The sequence below is a fragment of the Silurus aristotelis genome (genome assembly GCF_946808225.1).
Source record: "Silurus aristotelis genome assembly, chromosome: 26".
Taxonomy (NCBI): Eukaryota; Metazoa; Chordata; class Actinopteri; order Siluriformes; family Siluridae; genus Silurus; species Silurus aristotelis.
In genome coordinates this window covers 9,644,428-9,671,389 of record NC_139599.1, presented here as the reverse complement: position 1 = coordinate 9,671,389, position 26,962 = coordinate 9,644,428, and the positions used below count along the sequence as shown (strand labels likewise).

General features: G+C 36.5%; 2 protein-coding genes across 2 annotated transcripts in view; both read right to left on the bottom strand.

Annotated features, from left to right (window-relative positions):
• Positions 1-26,962, bottom strand: part of LOC310720668 (uncharacterized protein) — a gene marked incomplete at its 5' end in the record, with an annotated part of 579,035 nt that overhangs the window by 463,481 nt on the left and 88,592 nt on the right. The gene's annotated exons all lie outside the window — the stretch shown is intronic.
• Positions 602-3,387, bottom strand: pole3 (polymerase (DNA directed), epsilon 3 (p17 subunit)). Its single transcript, XM_083530512.1, has 4 exons — positions 2,856-3,387; positions 1,946-2,031; positions 1,738-1,856; positions 602-1,347 (listed from the first exon to the last, which is right to left on the bottom strand). The coding sequence occupies exons 1-4, from the start codon at positions 2,919-2,921 to the stop codon at positions 1,166-1,168; spliced, it is 453 nt and encodes a 150-aa protein (XP_083386638.1). The 5' UTR covers positions 2,922-3,387; the 3' UTR covers positions 602-1,165.

The following is a 26,962-nucleotide window of genomic DNA, read 5'->3' as shown; positions in this document are numbered from 1 at the left end:
CTATCCTCGAGGAGCCTGATTAGATTTCAGATACTTTCATATAAAAGTAGACAAAAACCCTAACCCGGAAGGATAAGAGAAACTGTCTGGCCACCACTTGCAAAACCACTGTTTTCTGCCACCTTTCCAGTACGCCTGCTACCACGATCACTTATGCTTCTTAACATGATACGATTAAAATCCCTGTTTAATTGATTTTTACATTGTTTAACTTAAGGGAACTTGTTTGCATAAAAAATTGGCTCATAATGTGCAGAAAGGTTGAACTCCCTAAGTTCTTGCTTATAACATGACTTGGTGAGATCCATTTTGCTGAGTTCTAAATAACTTAGCACAGTGAGAACTTGCAATTCTCTAAAAATTCATGCTTAGACTACCAGACTTGGTAATTACCTGTTTTGCCATCAGCACATTGCCATTACAGTACAATGAGTGATTCATGATTCATGCCTTCCTTTTTACCCACGCATCTGCAAGTGTTTATTTTAAGATAAAGAATAGAATCAGATTAAATTTAATTTGATTGGCTGCTTTAACAAATGAAATAAAACAAATTTGTAGTTTGATCCATGTTGCGCAATCACACCAAATGCTGCAAACATTGACAAAACCCCTTTAATATGGAAAAATGGGCAGGGTGGGCTCAGTTCTACAAAAGTACAAATTTATTCAAAAGTATTAAAACATTTATCATGGCCTGACTCATGTGAGGAAACTATATATAAAAAAAAGTTAACAATGCATTTTTCACATTCCCTGAATTTTTGAATGTGCTGCCAGACTTTCCTGTACAGCTTATTCCAAGACAAAGCACTAAAAGGTGTGGATGACCGTACATCTTCACCTGCAGACATCAAGCACATAAAAAGAGCAGAATTTTTAGAACATGTGTAGAACCTCTCGCTCAGTCTGATCTCCATCTACAAATAAACTGATATGGACAACTTTAATTTCTAAACTAACTTGTGTAGGTGATGACTGCTTCATACTGCTGCTGAGAAGACAAATACAACATCTTTTAATCCTCTGCACCTTATTTTATTTACCTTAGAGATCAAATGCTGGCTGTTTGTTTTCTCTACCTTCTACAAAGTGGACAAACAACTAAAGTGTCTTTAATAACCAGGGCACCTAGAATATGGTGCAGAACTGCTGCCATCCCTTCTCAGTTCTCCACATCCTCCTCCTCTCCTTCATTCTCTCCATCCTGCTCATCCTCAATTTGCTCTTCTTCATCCTCCTCTTCCTCTCTGCTCTTGTCATTTTCCTCTGTGCCATTCTTCTTCTCTTTATCCTTGCGTTTCTGTTCCGATGCCTCTTTTTTCCCCTTCTGGCCTTTTTTGTAGGCTGTTGATAAGACAGCAGTACACACGATCAGATTAAATAACATTCTACTAAGCATACACAGGTTCAGAAGAGACACACTGAGGAAGTATAAATTATAGGATCAATGCTTTTGTTACTAGTTCAGTTCACCTCACAGGCAGCAGAGGGCACTATACATTACAAACAACCGATTTAAAACCTAGCTATTGTGATCAATCAACATAAAACAAAAAAAAAGATCAGCTTTTTCATGACAATAAAACTGCCTTGTTATACAATTAATGTACAAGTAAATAGTTACATTTAGGATTTTAAAACATTGTCAGGTATCCAAACCTGTGTTTTTATTTATCTGTAAATGCACCAATCAGACCTATAAACTACAAGATGACAAGTTTTAATGCAAGTTACCCTCAAGAGCCTCACGCAGAGGGGGCAAGAAACGTTCAAACTCCATCTCCTCCATAGCAGACATCACATCCCCAGCGTTTAGAGTTTTCCTTTTGGCTTTCATGGCAAAACTGTTGGCACTGGTGATTAGATCAGGAGTCTCAGTAAGTGTCATGTTTCCTGCTTTTATGCCAGATGATTGTAACTTGGATATTTTCTGCTAACCTACCATGATGTTGCATACAGAACAAATACACTGGCTGCTTGAGATATGGCTCTTCTTGCCTCTTTGGACACATTTACACCATCTGGTAACTAAAAGAATAAAATGAAAACACAGAGATGCTGATTACAAAAGTCATAACGACAATCAAATTGAGTTCCATAATCGTAAGAAAGAAATTCAGAAAGCATGGTGATGCAGAGGGCAGTGTTGCTGCTTTTCAGCTTCAGGTTCGATTCTCAGTTCCAGGTTCGATTCTCAGTTCAGATTACTGCCGGTATGCAGTTTTTTCCTGTGCGTGTTTTCTGGTTTCCTCCCTGCTCGCAAAAACATTCAAGAGCCCCTGAGAGGAACCAGTCTCAGTAGGAGGACTACTAAATCCCCAAAGGAGTGTGAATGTGGTGTTCTGTTTTTGTGTGAAGTGTCCTGTAATGGGCTGGAATTCTGGTTGTAACTTCACCATGCCCAGTGTTCCCAATATAAATCCAGATCTATTGCAAGATTAAGCAACTGTTAAAAGATGTATGAATGAGGAAATTCAAAACGATATACTACTAAGTACATGGTTAAAATGTCCAATACAATTATTGATGTAAATAACAAAACAGAAGCTATAAAACAAGTGTTGTACTTCTTAGACTAACTCTGACCGGACTCATAGCTACATCTCAAATGACTCACTAAAGGGCACGTAGTAAAATTCGCATTGCACTTTCATTATTACAATCCTCGTGTAGAGCTAGTGCGATTATTATAGGAATATGGGACAAAGTCTACCTGGGAGCTAATACTGATCATTTCTGTGTGATAACGTGGAGACAAAACTGCGGCTTTGAAAAGGCGGAACAATTGGTCAAAGGCATAAGAAAGTGATCTGGTCCTACAGAAAGTGTGTAAAAGAAAAGCGAGGACTTACAGCCTCTTTGATAATACGGGTGATGACAGCGTTGGGCAGGTTCAGGTCCTCCGGTCTCTCCGCCATTTCTACTACAGTACAGCCGCTCAGCTCAGCTAGCCCGTGTTAGCCTCAATTAGCGAATGAACTTCACTATACTGTCTGGTTTATTGTTATTGAATAAACTGTGCGGATGTGTAAAGGATATTAAAATGAACAGGTTTTGTTCAACAGTGCGTATTGAATGCACATTTATTATACAGCTACCTGCGGAACAGAACAGTAACTCGAGGCAGCTAACTGTTAGCCGCTAATTATTCCCGAACTGCAGCAAACCAAACCCTGTCAAATAACAAGCCGGAAGTTCTGTAGAAACAAAACAGGATATGACACGAAACGAAATATCCCAGCTAAAGTCGGTTACATGCAGTAGATCTGATCCTGTAAGATATAAGGTGAAGAGGAGAAACAAGAAACTAGCAACCGAGTTTGTTTTGGAGCGCGCTAAACATCCAAACCACGAGTTTTACCTCTGACTCTGTCAGCGTCGGCCATGGCGTCACACAATTCAGCCAATAGCCGGAGCGGGTGTTTTTTTTTTACTTTTAATGTTATTTGTACAGTTTAAAATGGTAATGATGCAACAATGTTCATTAGATTTTCTATACCTGTTTAGCTTCATAAATATAATACAACAGCTGCTTCTGACGTTATTCATAATCTATTATATACAAATCTGCCAAAAAACACTGGACCATGTGTGGGACGAAGAGGCATAGGCCAAATCTGAGATCTTAATTTTAGAGCCAGTTTTTGAGACCTTACAGAATGTAATTATTATAACACAATAACTTTAGGCTGTACAAAACAACTTTAAACTATAAAACAGTTAAATTATATAACTCAATAAATTAAAGCAATGACTCAAGTAATGTTTAGAACTCAATACCACTTTTGTGGTATTTTCTAAGTAAATCTAATTCATTGGAGTGATATACTTATTTTATGGTTAACCTTGTCTAAAAGAGCTAACCATAAAAATGCAATAGATGTAAAAACATACAAGATTAAATTGTTATAGAGTTTTGTATGTGCACCTGCACATTTCATAGCTTCAGTAGTAAAAAGTACTGACTTATGAAACTATGGAGATTTTTGCAGTAAAAAAGTCCATGCCTGTAGGTTAAAGCCTTTATAATCTTATCCCAAGAAAAAGATGAGTATAGATATAGCTAAATAAGAAATAATCATGAATTAATAATAGCATTTCAAATATACTGTTAAAAAAACTTAATTTGTGATTTTTTTTGCAATCTTGCATTTTTCTTCAGTGCATTCATGTTGGGAATCAAAGTATATATATATATATATATATATATATATATATATATATATATATATATATATATATATATATATATATATATATATACTTTGATTTCCAACATGAATGCACTGAAGAGAAATGCAAGATTGCAAAAAAAAAAAAGGTTTACTTTTCTCATTTTGTGCTGTTACAATTTAATTGCATATTTTATTATTATATAAAATAAAAAAGCCTACAAAAAGAGCTGCGGTTTGCTAAAGTATAAGTACTTAGGCTGTATGACATTGTGGGAGAATCTGCTGAGTAATGAGATTTCCACTGAGCTCATTTTCCTTTGAGTTGTATTTCTGGAGCTTTGTCTAGTTTTGAACTAATAGCACGTGTTTATCTCGAATTCAGATCGTGTGAAATGTCTTATTAAAACTGGCGCAGACTGTGAAAATGTCATTTTCTGTGCAGAAAGCATGTTTTGTGGTTCTTAGCATAGTTCAAGCACACAAAAGCTGAAAAAGTTTATTTGTGTACTGTTGGGGCCTGTCGCAGTAGTCACGTAGCATTTCAACACAGTTCAGTGTGAATTTTCCATTTGGTTCCAGCAATTTCACGGTTAAACAAACATGAAAAGGAGTCATCATTTTGGAGCTCTTAAACCCAAATGTGTTTGTTGCTATTAGAGTGAGGTATTGCTTTTCCTTGCCATGTGGAATTGACCTCAATACGAATGGGGTGGCATTTCTTTTATTTCCATCAACTTAGCAAAAAATGTTAATAATAATTTTGAATAATTTTTACTCTGTAGAATGTTTATCAAATAGCAAATGTCAGGTTGTAGACAATTTCTGTAGTCTATGCCAGCTTGTGTGTTTGCTATCATTAGTCCTTGTGTTTGGCATGTTGTATGGGGAGCATCACTGCTGTACTTCTAGTTCCAGGCTTTTAAAAATATGTTGTTTTTTAAAAAAAATCAAGTTCAGGATAAGACTATCACTGAATCAAACCTCTGGACCACTCTGAGGCTTCTGTACATTTATCGAGTAAACTTTATTTCGGCCTAAGCCTCTCTGTCCCTGCCACTAGGAAAGAATCCCCGTAACATGATGCTTCCACCATGCTTCACCAGAGAAATGGATTTGGCACTTCCTGAATAATCTTTACATACTTGTCACACTTAAATATTTAAGATCTCATCTCATCTCATCTTCTCCCGCTTATCCGGGGCCGGGTCGCGGGGGCAGTAGTCTAAGCAGAGATGCCCAGACTTCCCTCTCCCTAGACACTTCTTCCAGCTCTTCTGGGGGGACACCGAGGTGTTCCCAGGCCAGCCGGGAGATATAGTCTCTCCAGCGTGTCCTAGGTCTTCCCCGGGGTCTCCTCCCAGTGGGACACGCCCGGAACACCTTCCCGGGAAGGCGTCCAGGAGGCATCCGGAACAGATGCCCGAGCCACCTTAGCTGACCCCTCTCGATGTGGAGGAGCAGCGGCTCTACTCTGAGCTCCTCTCGAGTGACCGAGCTTCTCACCCTATCTCTAAGGGATCGCCCAGCCACCCTGCGGAGAAAGCTCATTTCAGCCGCCTGTATCTGGGATCTTGTCCTTTCGGTCATGACCCAGAGCTCATGACCATAGGTGAGAGTAGGAACCTAGATTGACCGGTAAATCGAGAGTTTCGCCTTGCGGCTCAGCTCTTTCTTCACCACGACAGACCGGTACATCGACCGCATTACTGCAGAAGCTGCACCGATCCGTCTGTCAAACTCTCGTTCCATCCTTCCCTCACTCGTGAACAAAACCCCAAGATACTTAAACTCCTCCACTTGAGGCAAGAACTCTCCACCAACCTGAAGTGGGCAAGCCACCCTTTTCCGACTGAGGACCATGGCCTCGGATTTGGAGGTGCTGATTCTCATCCCAGCCACTTCACACTCGGCTGCAAACCGTCCCAGTGACTGCCGAAGGTCTTGGTTTGATGAAGCCAACACGACAACATCATCTGCAAAGAGCAGAGACGAAAATGTTGTTTTTATTAAGAAAAAAAGCTGTTAAAATCTACCTGGCCCTATGTGAAAAAGTAATTAATTAAAAAAAAAAAAAAATCTAATACTTTTTCACAGCACTGTTTATCTTGGTATTTAGTCCCAAAAAAGACGGGCTACAGTAAGAGTCCACCTGCAAAATGCATTTGTCTGCAGGTTTATCTGAAATAATTACCAATGAACACAGCTAAATTTACTAAGTTAGTTGTGTGAATTGCAGTGGGAATTTGAGGTTGTGGTTGTGTGCATTGCGGCAGTGCAAGTATCTTTATCTCCACATGGCACATGGACGTGACTAAAACATACAAAAAAATCCATGTTACATGTGTGGTCTTGCACTATAGAGGTTAACACTTCAAATTTGGAATTTTTACAAGCCACATAATCAGCTCAAGCAAGGAGTGGCAGGCTCATTCTGTCTACACTCTAAAATAGCCTTCATGTCATACAGTTAAGTCAGAGTTCATTACAGTTAACGACAAAGAATTTCCATGATAATTTTTTAACTCACTTTCCCATTGTTGTAAAACCCCTCATCAAAATGATTTGAGGTTTGTTTGATATATTAGGTCAGATGGCAATTAACTTTTCCACTCTTTTAAGCGAGATTTAAGAGTCCGTATAGTCAGCCATAATGAAGAGTTAAAAAATCATTTTAAATGTTAACATTAGCTAAGACATCATATTGCTAAACCCGACCCTTTATGGTTTTGTGGTTTCTAATGGTTGCACTGAGATTGGAAAATCTGTATACATGAACAAAAGAAAATCACAAAAAGATGTATTGTATTTCTTTAGCAAAAATAAATACTTTTCTCTATATAGTGAGTGTAATGCGGAGAATGAGGCGGAAGCCAAAGTATGCGCACACAAAGTCTTTAATGAACAAAAAAGGCAGGAAATACACATACAGGTAGCGAAGCTGTATATTCCTGTGAACGATAACAGCAGTTCGTGTAAAGAAATCCACAGGACCGTGCTGGGGAAAGCGCGGCGCTGGCAGCAGCAGAGAAGCGCGGTGCTGGCAGTGTGACAATAACGGACAAAGTGTGGGTGAACATGATTGGCTTATATGTGAGTGGGGGTAATGGCGGTCAGGTGTGCCGTTTTAATAATCGGGCGAGCAGCTCCGTGCGGGCAGGGCTTGTGCGGGTGAAGACGCAGGGTGCTCCCTGACAGTGAGAAAGGTGAAGATTTAAAGGAGAATTATTTTGGCTCTGTTACATGGTGGAGGGCATTTGGGATGGTTTGGTCCATAAGGGAATGATCACTGTAAATCAGTAAAAAATGCTTCTGATCAAAGGGTGAATAAATACTTGAATGTGTAATAAAATGATACAACACAGTCTCATGACATTTTGTCATATAGTCACAAACTTTTATCTATTGATTCGTGTTAATGGACATTTCCCTCTTTTTTCGTGTCACTCAGCACGACTGCCACAGTCTGGCTCTGTCTCCATACAAAGGCAGAGGATCATGGGTAATGCTGAAAGAAATGCCAATGATATTCTTTTTACCCAATTTTTATCTGAGAATAAGTCAGAAAATATATGGTTAAGGTTAGGGTTATACTTATAAATGTAAATCTAATTAACGCAGTTTCCTTAATTAATCGGGAAAATATATTGACTTTGACTGGAAGGAACCACTGATGATGGTTTATAATAGCGAGTAGCTTACAGAATATATCTCCTGCTTAAATGTTGAGTAATGTTGCTTGAAGAGAAAAAAATCTTTAACAAACGAGATAAAAGCAATCCTGCACCTGTGGTATCCAGTGGCAGAAAGAAAACTTTGATGGAGGCACTAAAAACACTTCATAATAAAATACAATACATAAAAAAAATCATCCTCAGTGACATGAAAAATAGGGAAATTTGTGTCTATGAACAAACATCGATAGATTATATTTCGGGCCTATATCACGAAATGCCATGATACTGGGCTGAATGGTATGGTCACACCTCTATGTCATGCTTGGTGGTGCTAAACAATCGGCAAGCCAAGAGGCAAGCCAAGAGGTCATGTCAAGAAGGTTACAGAATGGCCCACATTTTCTGTCCATCATATATATATATATAGAGAGAGAGAGAGATAGATAGATAGATAGATAGATAGATAGATAGATAGATAGATAGATAGATAGATAGATAGATAGATAGATAGATAGATAGATAGATAGATAGATAGATAGATAGAGATATATATAATTTCTTTATTGCCTTGATGGTCTTACTATCTCTGACTCCTATAGCATTCTATATATGGCATACATGTCTCAAGATTTGTTGTTTTAAATAAAATGGTACTATCTAATGCAATCAATTTGAATTCATGTTTTTGTTGTGGTATATTTTCTTTGTTCTCTAAATAAACTTTGTATGGAAACTTTGCTATCTAACTCCTGTTGTTCTGTTTTCTCTTGACAGAGACAGTCTTGCAATGCCTAGGCCTTTTCAGTGAATTGTGACCTTAAAGCCTTTTATATTATATATTTAGTGTTTTGTGTTTGCATTGCAGCACCCATATCTTTCTATCTGCTGTTGCAGTTTCTTTCATGAATGATTCAATCTTTATGAGTGTCTCACTCAAGTGAACTTATCGAGCTTAGTTACTGTCTCACTATAAATTAATGAGCCATGTTTGAGTTTTTGATTTAGAGATGTTTAGTGAATAGCAGCAGAAGACACAGAATGTTTTTACAAGGCACTGGCATTAGTTTTTAAACCAGTCAGCTTGCCTTCTCATTTAATTAACAAACCCAGTAATCTAAACTTCTATGTCCACAGAGATTGCTTTGGGAGCTCTAGGATTTCTGTGTTTTATTAAGACCAGAAGCAACAGGGAAACTGTGTTATGTACAATCCAACCTTACCGTAGAGTAAAATGCTTTAAAATCAGACGGCCAGCTCTCATATTATGTAGCTTGAATGTACGTACAGGGTGTCTTAAGATTTGATGATGGCACCATTCAGTGGTGGATAAAGTAACAGTAGGTTAAATATTACTCCAGTAAAAGTAAAAGTGCTCCCTTTAAACTTTCACTTGAGGGAAAGTATAAGAGTATTTGCCATCAAATATATGTAAGTATCCAAAGTACTATGATTTATTATGGCTAAAATGTTATATTACCATTTTTGTTACAAGACTCCTGCTTAATAAACACAGTTTATGTGAAAAGACGCTAATGTTACTCTTAGTCAAACACTGATTGATATCTATTCAAATTATCATGAGCCCAAAACCTTCTTTTCAACTACTATCATGGAAATAAGGTCATGGGTGTTGTGGCAAGATAGAGTCAGAAGTTTGTTAATTAATTTATTACTCTCAAAATGATATGCTTGCTGTTAAACTGATGTTGAACTGTATGTATGTGCTAAGTAGATGCCACCAAGCGGCAATTAAAACAAGTTCAAAACAGAGCGCACGCTCAACCCTAAATGGTTTCAGAAAATGTAATTGAGTAAAAATAAAAGGTATTTAGAAAATATTAATACTTCGAAATAAATAAATAAATACATTTAAATACTTCAATAAAGTACAGATATGTGAAAAAGCTTGTTAAGTACAGTAACGGATTACATTTACTTCGTTACTGTCCCCCACTGCCATTAACTACACTGAAGGTGTTGAGCTTAATGTTAAAGCTTCTGGAGTGTAGATTGTAGATCTTTAATGAAACCTAAATTACTTGCTTGGTTATCTGTACAGCAAAATGATTAACAGTGTTTACCGTGAAGGACCAGCTTTATAGCAGATAATCTGCTATTGTCAACACTCTTTACCAAAGTGGACACATTACCCAAGTTAAGAGAATGTTCAGCCACTGTAAGCACAGAGATCGCTGTAATTTAAGCTCCTGTACAAAATTCCTTTGAGTTCTGTACTTCATCATGCTGGTGCATTTTTTTACTAGTAGCCTTTTGTGTTTTCCTCCTGTCTGGGGTCAACATCTCTTCTTGCTTGTTCTTGCTAATATGTGAACCTGATTTAATAAGAAGTGGTACACTTCTTATTATGAGACTGAACCACAAAATCTTCTGCTCTTGTTCTTTTTGCAAAACTACAGCAAGTTCATTTGTTTCTTATTTTCTTTCTGGCTAAGTAGTGTGGCTCCAAATGGACACCATAGGACAATAAGCAAAATAGGTAAAGCTAAATTATATGGGAAAAGGCCCCTATACAACAGCTAAAGACACAGATATGTCTAAAATTCATTAAATGATCCATTCATGGATATTTTATTAGATAAAGCCACACTTAACAAGAATGATTTAAATGGATATCCTCAATAAAGGAAACCACTGCTTTCAAAAACCTCTGACTGTGGTTGGAGAATGGGGTGGGTCTTAAAGCTATTCGAACATTTTGCTTTACCTGTCTACAATTTTTGGAGTTCTGGTTGAAGTAGGAAATAAATACTGTAGCATACTGCTGCTTTTACTGCATGTATTGCATATTACAGTTGTCCAGTAATATTAGATTTCATTGGACCTGTTAACAAAAAATCAGCTTGTCAGATTGTGAATTTATTGCAGAAAGCCTCACATTAATAGTTATTTTGAAGTTATGATCCTTTTTGAATTGCTTTTTTGGGATAGAGTATCTCTCACATCTGCCTGTTTATTTATATTTAATAGGTGATCATTTCTATGTTCAATAACAATACAGATATAATTGTGTTTGATGGTCAGCATTTCCTGTGATTTTGAACCCATATATTTTATATAGTGTTCTTGTCTCTGGGTCTTTTTGTTTAGATTTGCATGTGTTTTGGAGCATACTTTGAATACATCCACTCTGAAATGCTATATTAGACTAAACTAATGTTTTTGTGCAAAGTATAGAGTAAACCTGTACTAAAGGTGTTTTTAAATACGCCCATCACCACCAGTATAAGTAGTGTGTATATACACAAATTCAAACACTGTTTAATGCAGACCGTTTCTGAGTAAAATAATGTATTTGCATTATATCTATTTCATACATTACCCTACATGTTTGCAGAATTATATAGAGATTTTTGGCATCTGTTTTGATGTCTGCAAAATGGTTTACCCTGTTAGCTTGTATTAGTTTTTACTCACAGTGTTGTTTGCTAACTTATGTTTGTGAGCTTGCACTGTATAATTATTATATCCCACACCATATTTCTGCTATGACACAATTGGTTAAGTTGTTCTTAATGCTTGATAAGAATCTGATTTATTACAAAACAGATTACTGATTAAAAAGAATTCAGTGCCTATACCCCATATAGAGACACAGAGATATTGATGATCAGTCAGACCCATAATGTAGGGAAAAAAAGTACATATGCTATATGCATATGGTGATGAAACATAATGCGGGCACAGCCCAAAGGCCATGCTTTAGTATAGGCAATAAGCCACAGGCTGTGAAAATGCCATATTAACTTTTAAAGGCAACGTTTGAACACAGAGTAATGTAGAAATGAAGAAAATATTTCAACATCAGTGAACTTATGAACTTAACTACAAGATGGTGATTCAGTGACTGTTTAGTTGCTGGTTAGTGATGACTCATTTAGCTAGTGGTTAATGTTGTTTTGATAGCTAAAGTAAAGTATTAATAGTTTATCTTATTTAAATCCTATAAATGACATCAGCTGAAGCAGTTTGTAGTTTTGAGAGCTAGGCATCAAGCTTTTGCTAGTGATTTTAGTACTTTTCCTCACTAAATTAATCATGGCCCAGAACTGCCTACTTTTACTGGAAAAGACAATGTTTTCCATATATACTACCACATTTACTTGCTAATGACTGTTTAAAACAAAACTCACTAATAACTATAAAATAAATGATGTAATGAACTATTTTCACTTACACAACTGCATCTTGGTCAGGTTTTCCTTGAATTCCCTTTGGAGACCATTATGTGAAAATGACATAGAGGGAAGTGTGAAACATTATCAAATTGGAAAAAAGTTAAGAAAATCTGTGTGGCTGATTAAGTGTAGAAATAATGAGCCAGTGGTAGTTGTAGCTAATTACTATTTTCTTTTATATAAATTTGAGCTTAGTAAAGATCTTTAATTTTTAAAGAGTATTTTATATCCACCCAAGATGTTGCAACATCTGGCCATTCTTTTTCTGCCCAGCTCTGAAATTATTTTGGGACTTTTGGGACAGATTTGACCCAGCTCTCTAAATACATGTTCTACTTTTGGAGTTCTACCAACTTTATTTCATTGTCCAATGACTTATCATTTAACACTGATGGTTTTGTGAATTGTGGAACATTTACTGTGGCAACACCAGGTGTCAGTAATGATACTGACTGCAGTCACAGTTATAGACATCTATTAAATCTTAATGCCAAGATCCCTCAGTCTCTGACTTTAAAAAAAAAATTAATAAAATAAAACCAGTCTTGTTTGAAAGAGCACAGCATCGAATTGCACAAGCCTTGCACTGATTGACCTCTCACACTTTGACAAGAAATGTCTGCATTTAATCATTCATCCATGTCTGGCTACTTGCTTTCCTTCTGTACCAGTTCAGGCAGTCATTGTGTGACCTCCATAGCAACAGCCCTTATCAACCCAGCGGTTCATAAACAAACCAACAACACAAATTATGACTCCTGGGCGATTCATTTATGTCAGCTGAACTCATGCTTGGAGATCATTTCCAGATTATTGAGGTTAAATCATTAAATATATAGGCAAACATTGATTATACTTGTTTGAGTTGGCCCATAAAAAGGGAAGGGAGTATACAGTACCTAAAGAGAGTACTTTACACAAGCAGTAAAACTTTTCATATGAGTTTAGGGGAAGACAGCCAAATGTTTCAGCATGTATAGTCAGGAGGAAGCACTGGTTTGATAATTTGTACAGAGTGAATTAAAGAAAATCAGTTATGAATCGCTGCCTCTCCTTGGACATTTTGTTGCTGAGAGCAGGTTGCATAGCAGTACAGCAGCAGCAAACAATATAGCGTTGTTAGGGTGTTGGTGGAGAAAAATGCATGCAATCCTAACACCCTAGCCCAAACAAAGTTCTTCAAGTATTATTTCATACCATCATTCGAAGCATTCAAAGTTTCCCATGCTTGGTGATGGCTTTCCTGTATGAAATGTTCAATCTGAATGCTTAAGACAGATGAGAGTGTCATTTAAAACATTTCTGATATCAACAATTAGAAAACGCTAAAATACTTTAAATCTGCGATAGGTGTATACTTTCGCATACAACATGATGTTTGTGTTTTCTTTTCGGCTTCTCCCGCATACAACATGATGTGTCGTATTTAAATCTCCAATTCCATAAAAAAATAAAAATAGAAAACAAGAATTGCATATCTCATTAACCCATATTTTATTCACAATAATGCCAGAAGATCATTTGAATCCAATATTTATTTTTGCCCTTGTCCCTTGCGCACAGAGATTTCCCCGAATTCTTTGAATGTTTTAATGATATTATGAAATGTAGCTGATGAGATATTTAAAGTTTTCACAATTTATTGTTGAGGAATATTACTTTGACTTTTGATTTTTGCATATTAGTCAACCTCTGCTCACCTTTAGTCACAGTCACAGTCTCAGAAGTAAAGAGGCTGTTACTGCAGATCAACTGTTACTTAACTGTCCAAATAACCTAATTTATTGCAAATTTTTGTTTTAGATGTTTCTTTTTAGTAAAACTTTTTTTTCAGTCTGGAAGTGGGGTTATATTTACATATAATTGACAAATTAAGTACAGTAACAAAGCTGAGCTGTGCATAGTGGATACCGAATAAGAATATAAATAATAATAATAATAATAATATAAAAAAGTGGTCGATATGAGGGCATTACAGCCAAAACTGGATAAAATATTGGCTATTTACTCAAGAGCAAGCAAATTTTTCTGATACAACCTTTATCCATATAACTTTACAGTACCAATAAGATGATATTGCATATTGCTTCTTTTTTTTAGCTCCCATTTGATAATAGAATTATCATGTCTTGATTTCTAGACATGCATCAAAGCATATGGATAGGATAATAATACGATTGAATGTCTGATTTAATAACAAAGGAGGAAAATAGCTCTCACAGTTGGGACTTGGGTAGATAAAGAGTGGCACATGTCATACTGTGGAACACATGAGAACGAACTAATTTAGTGTAACACACAACTGGGAAATTTGCTAGGCAATGATAACAGTTGTGGCCAAAACACAATGAAAACATAGTCAATCATGCAATTATCAAATCATTCAATTGTGGCAACAGCATAAAATGAAAGGTCAAGAGTTAATTTGCACATCAGACCTCAGAATGGGTAAAAATTGTGATCTCAGTAACTTTGGCCAAAGCATGATTGTTGAAGCCAGACAGGGTGCAATGAGTATTTCAAAAACTGCTGATCAGTGGGTACATTTATTCCATCTTCAGCTGTCCAGTTTTGATGATCTGGTGCCCATTATAGCCTATGATTCCTGCTCTTGGCTGTCAGGAGTGGAACCTGATATGGTTTTCATCTTCTGTTGTGGTTGGTGAATATGGGTTTTTCAGTGGCCAATGCTGATATTTACAGAATAGGGAGTTTTGGCAATAATGCTGTAGCCCAGACCCCTGTGATACCACAAAGCACTAAGCAGTACTACACATATGATTTAAATTCAGTGAAATTTTTTTTAAATTTTATTTAGCACACATGCATAGGCAACTGCACATGCAAGAGATTTTGCAGAACTTATGCATAGTTTGTGCAATAACGGGAACATATTAAATTAGATAAATTTTAGTTACATTTTAGTTTGGACTATATGGATTAAAGATTTTCCCGTAGTTTTGTATATATAGTATTGTGTGTGTGTGTATATATATATATATATATATATATATATATATATATATATATATATATATATATATATATATATATATATATATATATATATACAGTGAGGAAAATAAGTATTTGAACACCCTGCTATTTTGCAAGTTCTCCCACTTAGAAATCATGGAGGGGTCTGAAATTGTCATCGTAGGTGCATGTCCACTGTGAGAGACATAATCTAAAAAAAAAAATCCAGAAATCACAATGTATGATTTTTTTAACAATTTATTTGTATGATACAGCTGCAAATAAGTATTTGAACACCTGTCTATCAGCTAGAATTCTGACCCTCAAAGACCTGTTAGTCTGCCTTTAAAATGTCCACCTCCACTACATTTATTATCCTAAATTAGATGCATCTGTTTGAGGTTGTTAGCTGCATAAAGACACCTGTCCACCCCATACAATCAGTAAGAATCCAACTACTAATATGGCCAAGACCAAAGAGCTGTCCAAAGACACTAGAGACAAAATTGTACACCTCCACAAGGCTGGAAAGGGCTACGGGGAAATTGCCAAGCAGCTTGGTGAAAAAAGGTCCACTGTTGGAGCAATCATTAGAAAATGGAAGAAGCTAAACATGACTGTCAATCTCCCTCGGACTGGGGCTCCATGCAAGATCTCACCTCGTGGGGTCTCAATGATCCTAAGGAAAGTGAGAAATCAGCCCAGAACTACACGGGAGGAGCTGGTCAATGACCTGAAAAGAGCTGGGACCACCGTTTCAAGGTTACTGTTGGTAATACACTAAGACGTCATGGTTTGAAATCATGCATGGCACGGAAGGTTCCCTCTTAAAACCAGCACATGTCCAGGCACGTCTTAAGTTTGCCAATGACCATTTGGATGATCCAGAGAAGTCATGGGAGAAAGTCATGTGGTCAGATGAGACCAAAATAGAACTTTTGGGTCATAATTCCACTAAACGTGTTTGAAGGAAGAAGACTGATGAGTACCTTTCCAAGAACACCATCCCTACTGTGAAGCATGGGGGTGGTAGCATCATGCTTTGGGGGTGTTTTTCTGCACATGGGACAGGGCGACTGCACTGTATTAAGGAGAGGATGACCAGGGCCATGTATTGCGAGATTTTGGGGAACAACCTCCTTCCCTCATTTAAAGCATTGAAGATGGGTCGAGGCTGGGTCTTCCAACATGACAATGACCCGAAGCACACAGCCAGGATAACCAGGGAGTGGCTCTGTAAGAAGCATATCAAGGTTCTGGTGTGGCCTAGCCAGTCTCCAGACCTAAACCCAATAGAGAATCTTTGAAGGGAGCTCAAACTCCGTGTTTCTCAGTGACAGGCCAGAAATCTGACTGATCTGGAGAAGATCTGTGTGGAGGAGTGGGCCAAAATCCCTCCTGCAGTGTGTGCAAACCTGGTGAAAAACTACAGGAAACGTTTGACCTCTGTAATTGCAAACAAACAAATATTAACAATGACTTTCTCAGGTGTTCAAATACTTATTTGCAGCTGTATCATACAAATAAATAGTAAAAAAAATTATTAGATTTTTAAACTATTTATTTGTATGATACAGCTGCAAATACGTATTTGAACACCTCTCTATCAGCTAGAATTCTGACCCTCAAAGACCTGTTATTCTGCCTTTAATGTCCACCTCCAATACATTTATTATCCTAAATTAGATGCACCTGTTTGAGGTCGTTAGCTGCATAAAGACACCTGTCCACCCCGTACAATCAGTAAGATTCCAACTACTAACATGGCCAAGACCAAAGAGCTGTTCAAAGACACTAGAGACAAAATTGTACACCTCCACAAGGCTGGAAAGGGCTACGGGGAAATTGCCAAGCAGCTTGGTGAAAAAAAGGTACACTGTTGGAGCAATCATTAGAAAATGGAAGAAGCTAAACATGACTGTCAATCTCCCTCGGACTGGGGCTCCATGCAAGATCTCACCTCGTGGGGTCTCAATGATCCTAGGGAAGGTGAGAAATCAGCCCAGAACTACACGGGAGGAGCTGGTCAATGACCTGAAAAGAGCTGGGACCACCGTTTCCAAGGTTACTGTTGGTAATACACTAAGACGTCATGGTTTGAAATCATGCATGGCACGGAAGGTTTAACTGCTTAAACCAGCACATGTCCAGGCACGTCTTAAGTTTGCCAATGACCATTTGGATGATCCAGAGGAGTCATGGGAGAAAGTTATGTGGTCAGATGAGACCAAAATAGAACTTTTGGGTCATATTTCCACTAAACGTGTTTGGAGGAAGAAGAATGATGAGTACCATCCCAAGAACACCATCCCTACTGTGAAGCATGGGGGTGGTAGCATCATGCTTTGCCGGTGTTTTTCTGCACATGGGACAGGGCGACTGCACTGTATTAAGGAGAGGATGACCGGGGCCATGTATTGCGAGATTTTGGGGAACAACCTCCTTCCCTCAGTTAGAGCATTGAAGATGGGTCGAGGCTGGGTCTTCCAACATGACAATGACCCGAAGCACACAGCCAGTATAACCAAGGAGTGGCTCTGTAAGAAGCATATCAAGGTTCTGGCGTGGCCTAGCCAGTCTCCAGACCTAAACCCAATAGAGAATCTTTGGAGGGAGCTCAAACTCTGTGCTTCTCAGCGACAGGCCAGAAACCTGACTGGTCTAGGGAAGATCTGTGTGGAGGAGTGGGCCAAAATCCCTCCTGCAGTGTGTGCAAACCTGGTGAAAAACTACAGGAAACGTTTGACCTCTGTAATTGCAAACAAAGGCTACTGTACCAAATATTAACATTGACTTTCTCAGGTGTTCAAATACTTATTTGCAGCTGTATCATACAAATAAATAGTTAAAAAATCATATATTGTGATTTCTGGATTTTTTTTTTTAGATTATGTTTCACATAATTACAGTGGACATGCACCTACGATGACAATTTCAGACCGCTCCATGATTTCTAAGTGGGAGAACTTGCAAAATAGCAGGGTGTTCAAATACTTATTTTCCTCACTATATATATATATATATATATATATATATATATATATATATATATATATATATATATATATATATATATATATATATATATATATATATAAATATATAAATAATATCATAACAGACAATTTTAACAGACAATCAATTACCATTAGCCTGACTTTGCTGACCAAGTTGTTTATAGCAGCTATTGCAATGTGATTATTGCAGAGGTAGAATATGCTTTTTTTGCATTTTTATTTAGATAAGAAAATTTGTTTTCTAACTTACCAAAGAAATGTAACAAAATTATACAGCAGCTGTTGTATATAGAGTTGTCATTATGTGTTTTCCAGGTTAGGCCTTGGTTAAAGGTCAACTGACTGATTATCTTAAATTGCTTGATATTGGCTTTAACTAATTTTTTTTGTACATTGCAACCCTGGAAATACAGTCAATAGTTCTTGTTTAAGTTAGACAAACCAGATCCTATGGCACGAACAAACATGTAACAGTCAAAAAAAATGTTTCCCAATTTTGACTTTTGGTTTGTGCACTAAAGCTCTAAACCAGTGTTCATGTAATTTTATACATTGTGCTGCTGCCACATGATTGGCTGCTTGAACTGCATGAATAAACAGGTGTTGCTAATAAAGTTTGTAGTGAATAAAATTATAATACAAGGTCATATTTTCACCCCAGATTAGCAATAAAACAAATGTGTTGCATTGCGTTTCCAAACACATAGTGGAATCTATTGTATTGTATTGTGTTTTTTTTTTTTTTTTTTTTTTTGTTTGGGTCAAAGCAAGGAAAATCACTCATTTTTAAAAGGAATTTCCTACTTCTTATTTTTGTTCCCTAAAATGCTTACTATAACCAAGCATCACAAACACTTTTTTTTTTTTACCACCTTACTAACAAAAGCTTCAGTACAGTATATCAGATCATATCTTAGAAAATCTTTTGAATGTTAAAATAAAATTTTTATGCAAATATTAATGCATATATTGTATATGACTTTGTGGTAATTTACCAGTTTAAAGCATGTATTTAAGCAAGTACTATGACTTGACTAATATAAAATCATTACCACTAGATTACTAATTGTGGTCCTTGGACTACGATGATTGCTGTTTTTGGCTATATTATTTAGTTCGACTAACAAAATATCTTTCTTGCATTCATGTTTGTTTTTGAGAAATCTTGTGACTCAAGTAATGCTGCATAAAAAACATTACTTTGCCATTGTTTTTATTAGGGTCCTGATAGCTAAAGAAATTCCTCCTTGTTTGTTCAGTTGATGTATGTGATCCATTAAAATGATTAATGAAATGTTGTAACATTTCAGGCTAATCTGTGTCTGCCATCTGTGGTGCATGTTTGACTGGGAATATTCTTTCATAGGGAAGAATTTGTGGTTATGTGTTACCAACATAGTCAACATAAAGCATCTCAGATTCTGTCCTGTAGTGAAAGGATAGCACAGAATGTTCAGGAAACTAAAACTACAGAAAGTTTTACCAATGCTGTTATTATCTAATGTCTGTCTGTTTTTTAGATTTTTATTTTTAGAGTGTAATAGCCTTTTCAATTTCTATTCATATGGTAATTTTAACAACAGTGGTCACGAAATAGCCATGTATAAATTCAAGGCTAGACACGTAATAATCCAGCCAAGGATAGCATTGGAAAGGATAAACTCCCTGAGCACCCAGAATTCAATACAATCATAGTAACCAAGACAGTATAACAGTAACCTCTCTCTTCTGGTTGATATCAGATATTGGGATAAATAGAAACTGTCAAAGAATAGAAAAGTTGTGAGATTACCAAAAAGAATTGGTTTAAACTGAGTATAAAAACTGATCATACTCGCACCTTAAAACAGATCACTGGGAAATTACAATGAAAATGACATCCAATGACCAAACTGATAGTATTTCCAATAGCATGGAAGGAGAGCCTCCGAAGTTATGGAAAAGCTCTTAGTGCTGCTAGATTAGCATATTTCTTCACCCTCATTAAAAAAAAACAAGCATAAACCTACATTTTTTTTCAGCACAATGAACAGGGAATATAGGACTAACATGCACATCATCAATTGTAACTTTTTTCAATATTATATTTATTTTCGGCTTCTCCCGTTAGGGGTCGCCACAGCGGATCCTCCACACGTTTGATTTGGCACATGTTTTACGCTGGATGCCCTTCCTAATGCAACCCTCCCCAATTTATCCGGGCTTGGGACCGGCACTAAGAGTGGCTGGGGATGGTTCTCTGACCGGGAATCGAACCCGGGTCGCAGCGGTGGGAGCGCTGCATCTTAACCACTAGACCACCAGGGGACCTAATTGTAACTTTTTTTCAATAAAAACAAAAAACCCAGATGATATTTCTCTCTCTCTCTCTCTCTCTCTCTCTCTCTCTCTCTCTCTCTCTCTCTCTCTCTCTCTCTCTCTATATATATATATATATATATATATATATATATATATATATATATAATATCATAACAGACTATTTTAACAGACAATCAATTACAAAGTTTTACTTTGTTGTACTTAATGTCAACAGTCTGCTACACTGACTCAGGACTACATTTTGCATTCGATCACCATCACTGCACAAGTTAACTGTAATAAACGGACATTCTGTGCCACCCAGATGAGGATGGGTTCCCTCTTGAGCCTGGTTCCTCTTAAGGTTTTGTCCGTATGCCATCTCAGGGAGTTTTTCCTTGCCACATTCATTACCGGCTTGCTCATTATGAACAAATTTACAATTATAAAGAACAATCTTATTTATTCTTTAATATCGCATTATCTGTGTAAAGCTGATTTGAGACAATGTTGATTGTTAAAAGAGCTAAACAAATACAAATTTATTAAAATAAATTTCTATACTCAGAGACTGAAAAAAGACTGACAAAGTCAAGTTCTCAGAAGTCTTAAAAAGCTAGCAGAATGATTTATAATTTGCCACATGTCCAGCAGAGTTCCTGTACTAACAAAATTTGCCTTACTATCTTACTGATTTTCCAATTCTGACAATTAAATGTAATTATTAATTCAGGGATTGTATTGCTTTAGATTATCAGAGGTAATAATGTGATGAAAAAACAGCACTACAGTGACTAAAATGGAAAATTCAACTGTAGCTTCAAATTAATTCGGGAAAACACAAAAAAAATATTGTGTTTAATCTGACATTAAGAATTTATTTGACATTCTTGACTAAAGTAAATTTTGGTAATGGCAGATTTATGCATTAATGTTTTTTTTGTAACTGCTTGCTAAGTAGATTGATGAGTCTGAGAATTAGTAACAGGACAGTTGCCACATTTTTATGATTATTAGTGTCTGTAGCTGCTTGGCCGCCTGATGAGGCATAACAATAAAACTTTTTTCCCCACAGATTGTCTCAAAGTAACTTTACAGATATTGCTGTCTTAATTTTCAGACAGCAAGGAAAAATATCTTAGCCTGGAGTTAGAAGGAGAAGGGGAAAAACTAAGATTCAGGAAGAGAAGCCTATATTCATCAGGTTGACACTGTCATTGAGTTAGATTAATCATCTGGGTTTAATAGTGTATCCTCAGGAAATTGCCAAATAGTACTGTGTGTGTGTGTGTGTGTGTGTGTGTGTGTGTGTGTGTGTGTATGTGTGTGTGTGTGTGTGTGTGTGTGTGTGTGTGTGTGTGTGTGTGTGTGAGATTATGTGTGGTTTAATGCAAATATACACTAATGTATACACAGTCGCCACTGGCTTGCTCATTGTGGACTGGTTTGCTCATGAGGAACTTACAATTATAAGGAATAATCTTATTCATTCTTTATGATTCTTTATTCTTATGAATTATCTGTGTAAACCTGCTTTGATACAATGTCTATCATCTATACAAATAAAAATGTATTTAATTGAATTGAATTGGTAAACCCACCTACAGCACTGCTTTTAAAGGTTCATGTGCAGTCACTTCTGTAGCTATTTAAGGAGCAAATAAGTATGTGTATATGTGTGTAGATGTGATTGTCGGTTACTGTCTGTGTGGAATTTCAAATGTTCTCTTTTTGTATGCGTTTTTTTCTGGATTCTCTGACCCCCCCTCTCCCCACCAAAAAAACATACCAGTAGTCTGATTGGCTACACTAAACTGGATCTATGTGTGAATGAATGAGTGTTCTAGACTGCTCTGGGTTTGAGTCTAGTTAAGGGATTTTCTAGGATAGGAACCCTGACCACAACAAAACAGCAACTGCAAATGAATGAATGAATGAATGAATGAATGAATAATTACGTTAGTGTTCTGAAAACTGGAGCTGATTGAGAAAAAGAGTTCCTGGATGATTTCTGGGTCTCATTTTCTCCAAAGCCAAATGGAGGTAAGGTGGTTAGTATTTTTTTTTTATGCTAATGTTTTTAACCAATAAAAGATGTTTGTCATAGCAATCTTTACCTCAATAATTTCTACAGCCGAGAAACCTAAGCCTATTTCCTTTGGTGAAAATATTCCTAGATTCAGAAAAATACACAATGTAAATGCATTACTCATAAGCTCTAAGCATGAATTACTCTGATCACATCAAGTTTTTAAAATTGTATGTAAAATCTCTAATTGTTTTGGCCAGACAGGGGTTACACAATGTTTTATTCTTCACATAATGTTTTACATTTTAAGTCAAGATAACATCATGCCTATTTACCTCAGTCAGAAACTCACCATGCCCATAGGGTGATTCCCAAACAGCCTTCTGCTTTAGGCAAAATGAAGGCTACGAACCTGTATGAACCTCTTTTAGGTGTTTGTTTACCACTCACATAGAGAGCTGCACATCATGAATGACCTGAAATCAAGGCATCTAGTGTGAACAGTCTAAATCGAGACACTGTTGCATAATCAACAGGACGAGGTTCCCAGAATTTGTTTACAGTCAACGCCTCTCTTCATCTAAAGGGCTTTGAAGCATGTGTTTATGCAAGTATTTATATGAGTGTCTGAGTTGTCTCATTAAATCTAATGTTTTAACCTTCATTATGCTATAAAATAATTTTGACTTCTATAATTCCCTGTGAGAACCTTCAATCATACTGGCAGAAATGGATGCAGACAGGTTTAAGGTGAGAAGGCAAAATTTTAGTCTTTATTTTCTATTATAATGATAAAAACCAAATCCCTATATTTGGAGGCTAGTGGATGGTCCTGGGCCACCAAGGATAGGGATTTTAAGAAAACACAGACAGGGCTCTGTAAAGCCTGAGACGCCTCCTACTTCACCACTTCACAAGGCTTGAAGGACTCCTTGTTAGAATAAGTGTTAGTGGAAGGCAGGGAACTGTATATCCTAGCAAACAAATTTCTCTGTGCATGGAATCTAGAGTCAGAAGAGAGAAAAGACAGAGAAGGACAAATAGTGGATTTGATATATGATACATCCGTTTGTTTTATTGTCTTCCTTATTATATCCTTAATGTTTTAATAGGTATTTCTTGTTAGGAAATTATGACAAACTTATAGTTCTTTTTAGGAGTTTATTTAAGCTTATCATATTTCAGTCTATAAAAACACATGTGCAGTGTTAAAATAATTTTATTTCTTAATCCTTAGGCAGTTAATGGCACATTTGTCATTATACTTGTCATATTATTTCTTCCTTTAAGGATATTTTTTACAGTTGAATGTTTAACCTAGTGTTATTGCTCAGGCACAAACCTTATCCAGCTCCATATTATTGCTATCAGGAAAAAATATTTCTACTTCCATGAGCCAACTGCAAATTCAAGATACTGACTCCAAGTGTGCTATTCCACAGGCTATCAACACAACACATGAGATCACTGCGTTCTATGAACTAGAACTTCATCTTCAGGACTGTGCATAATGCATGTTATATCCAAAGCACACCTGGGCGTTTTGTCTTGTACAGGGGTGAGTTTGTTTTTGGATCTCAGGGAGGTGATTCCTTTCTCCCTTCACTGTCAACACATCCACTAAATATGGTGAAAGAATGCAGGCTGTAATGCTGAATGTCACAATACTCAGTGTTTTTGCTGCTCATGCGAGTGGTGGAGTGATGCCTGAACAAAGCTTTTTGTAACACACCTGTGTGAGACATGACCATCACCTGGTGAACTTTTGACCTGTATATCAAGAAGGTAGGAGAACGAGGCCAGATGTGAACAGTAGTCAATTCAAGGGTCTGTACTGTCATTTTTGGTCTCTCAGCTTTCTGTAAATGCTTGTCCTGGTTATGAATTTTTGGCTGATTAATTACAATTCACAGTTTTTGTCTTTTGCTTTGATTTAAAGGTACACTTATAAAGCAGAACAGGAACATGATTTGACATATATATATATATATATATATATATATATATATATATATATATATATATATATATATATATATATATATATATATATATACAGTGAGGAAAATAAGTATTTGAACACCCTGCTATTTTGCAAGTTCTCCCACTTAGAAATCATGGAGGGGTCTGAAATTGTCATCGTAGGTGCATGTCCACTGTGAGAGACATAATCTAAAAAAAAATGATCCAGAAATCACAATATATGATTTTTAAACATATAAGCTATTAACTTATTTATTAAACAAATAAGTATTTGAACACCTGTCTATCAGCTAGAATTTTGACCCTCAAAGACCTGTTAGTCTGCCTTTAAAATGTCCACCTCCACTACATTTATTATCCTAAATTAGATGCACCAGTTTGAGGTCGTTAGCTGCATAAAGACACCTGTCCACCCCATACAATCAGTAAGAATCCAACTACTAACATGGCCAAGACCAAAGAGCTGTCCAAAGACACTAGAGACAAAATTGTACACCTCCACAAGGCTGGAAAGGGCTACGGGGAAATTGCCAAGCAGCTTGGTGGAAAAAGGTCCACTATTGGAGCAATCATTAGAAAATGGAAGAAGCTAAACATGACTGTCAATCTCCCTCGGACTGGGGCTCCATGCAAGATCTCACCTCGTGGGGTCTCAATGATCCTAAGGAAGGTGAGAAATCAGCCCAGCACTACATGGGAGGAGCTGGTCAATGACCTGAAAAGAGCTGGGACCACCGTTTCCAAGGTTACTGTTGGTAATACACTAAGACGTCATGGTTTGAAATCATGCTTGGCACGGAAGGTTCCCCTGCTTAAACCAGCACATGTCCATTCAAGTCTTAAGTTTGCCAATGACCATTTGGATGATCCAGAGGATGATCCAGAGTTTTTTTGCACATGGGACAGGGCTACTGCACTGTATTAAGGAGAGGATGACCGGGGGGCCATGTATAACCAAGGAGTGGCTCTGTAAGAAGCATATCAAGGTTCTGGCGTGGCCTAGCCAGTCTCCAGACCTAAACCCAATAGAGAATCTTTGGAGGGAGCTCAAACTCCGTGTTTCTCATCGACAGGCCAGAAACCTGACTGATCTAGAGAAGATCTGTGTGGGGGAGTGGGCCAAAATCCCTCCTGCAGTGTGTGCAAAGCTGGTGAAAAACTACAAGAATCGTTTGACTTTTGTAATTGCAAACAAAGGCTACTGTACCAAATAATAACATTGACTTTCTCAGGTGTTCAAATACTTATTTGCAGCTGTATCATACAAATAAATAGTTTAAAAATCATATATTGTGATTTCTGGATTTTTTTTTTAGATTATGTCTCTCACAGTGGACATGCACCTACGATGACAATTTCAGACCCCTCCATGATTTCTAAGTGGGAGAACTTGCAAAATAGCAGGGTGTTCAAATACTTATTTTCCTCACTGTATATATATATATATATATATATATATATATATATATATATATATATATATATATATATATATATATATATATATAAATATATATATATATATATATATATATATATATATATATATATATATATATATATATATATATATACAACTGGTTCCCAAAGTAAAGTCAGAGGACTACCATCTCTGCTCTCTTTTTGTTGGAAATGTATTATAGTTACTCTGTTAACTTAATTGACTAGCCACTAATCCAAACCAATAACACAAAAAGCAAAAAGACGCTTATAAAATCTCAACTTAGACCCTTACATGTTCTAACGTGTTCAGTGGAAAGTTCAGTAATAAAAACTCTATGGCTCCAAAAAATAGCAAGATTATTACTATACATGTGTGAATAATGATCCATATATTTAGATAATCTTCCCGTGGGCTTGGATTGGGCGGCAGTCGAAGGCGGGGGCCTGCTTAGACTGCTGCCCCCGCGACCCGGATTACGGATAAGTGGGAGAAAATGAATGAATGAATGAATGAATATTTAATAATAATTATGACATTATTACTGTAACTGCAAAAAGCAATTTGATTCTGTTGAAAAACTAATTAAGAATAATCATTGTGTTTACCAACAACAAATCATTTATATGGAAACAATCATCCTCAAATTATTTTTGTTTCTTAATAATTGTATAGGGGCTTGATATTTTTGGAGTTAACATTGTGTTTTGTATAGTCAGACTTTTTTTCACATTAGAATGTTATTATGATGTGTTACTTGGAGGCTGTGTGATAATAAATGCTGCTTAGAGAAATTTGACAAGCATTACGCATTTATTGTGCAATATATTGGCCAGTTTTTCTATCAAGATTCTCTTTCTGATTTGGGGTGCTATTAAGATCAGTTCCAACAGAAAATATAACAGAAAGTCTATAACACTTACGATACAATTAAAAATTGAAAACAAAGTGTTAAAGGTTAAAAAATGGCTACACATGCTTTCGATTTAAATAATATAGATGGCCTTACAATGGGATTATATTGAATTGAATCTGAAAAGAAAAACTAAAGAAAAAAGTTATAAATTGCTCAAGTTATAAAACAAAAACAAAAAAAGCCCAAAGTGCAGACATTATTAAATATATTACTACGTACATACACATAGTATGGGTATTGGTAAATTTGTA

Bases quoted from the DNA above. Each gene is read 5' to 3' on its own strand.
- pole3 (XM_083530512.1), bottom strand. From the start codon at position 2,921: ATGGCGGAGAGACCGGAGGACCTGAACCTGCCCAACGCTGTCATCACC. The intron at 1,857-1,945 runs GTAGGTTAGCAG...TCTAATCACCAG, and splicing joins GTTCTGTATGCAACATCATG to TGCCAACAGTTTTGCCATGA. The intron at 1,348-1,737 runs GTAACTTGCATT...TCTTATCAACAG, and splicing joins TCTGCGTGAGGCTCTTGAGG to CCTACAAAAAAGGCCAGAAG.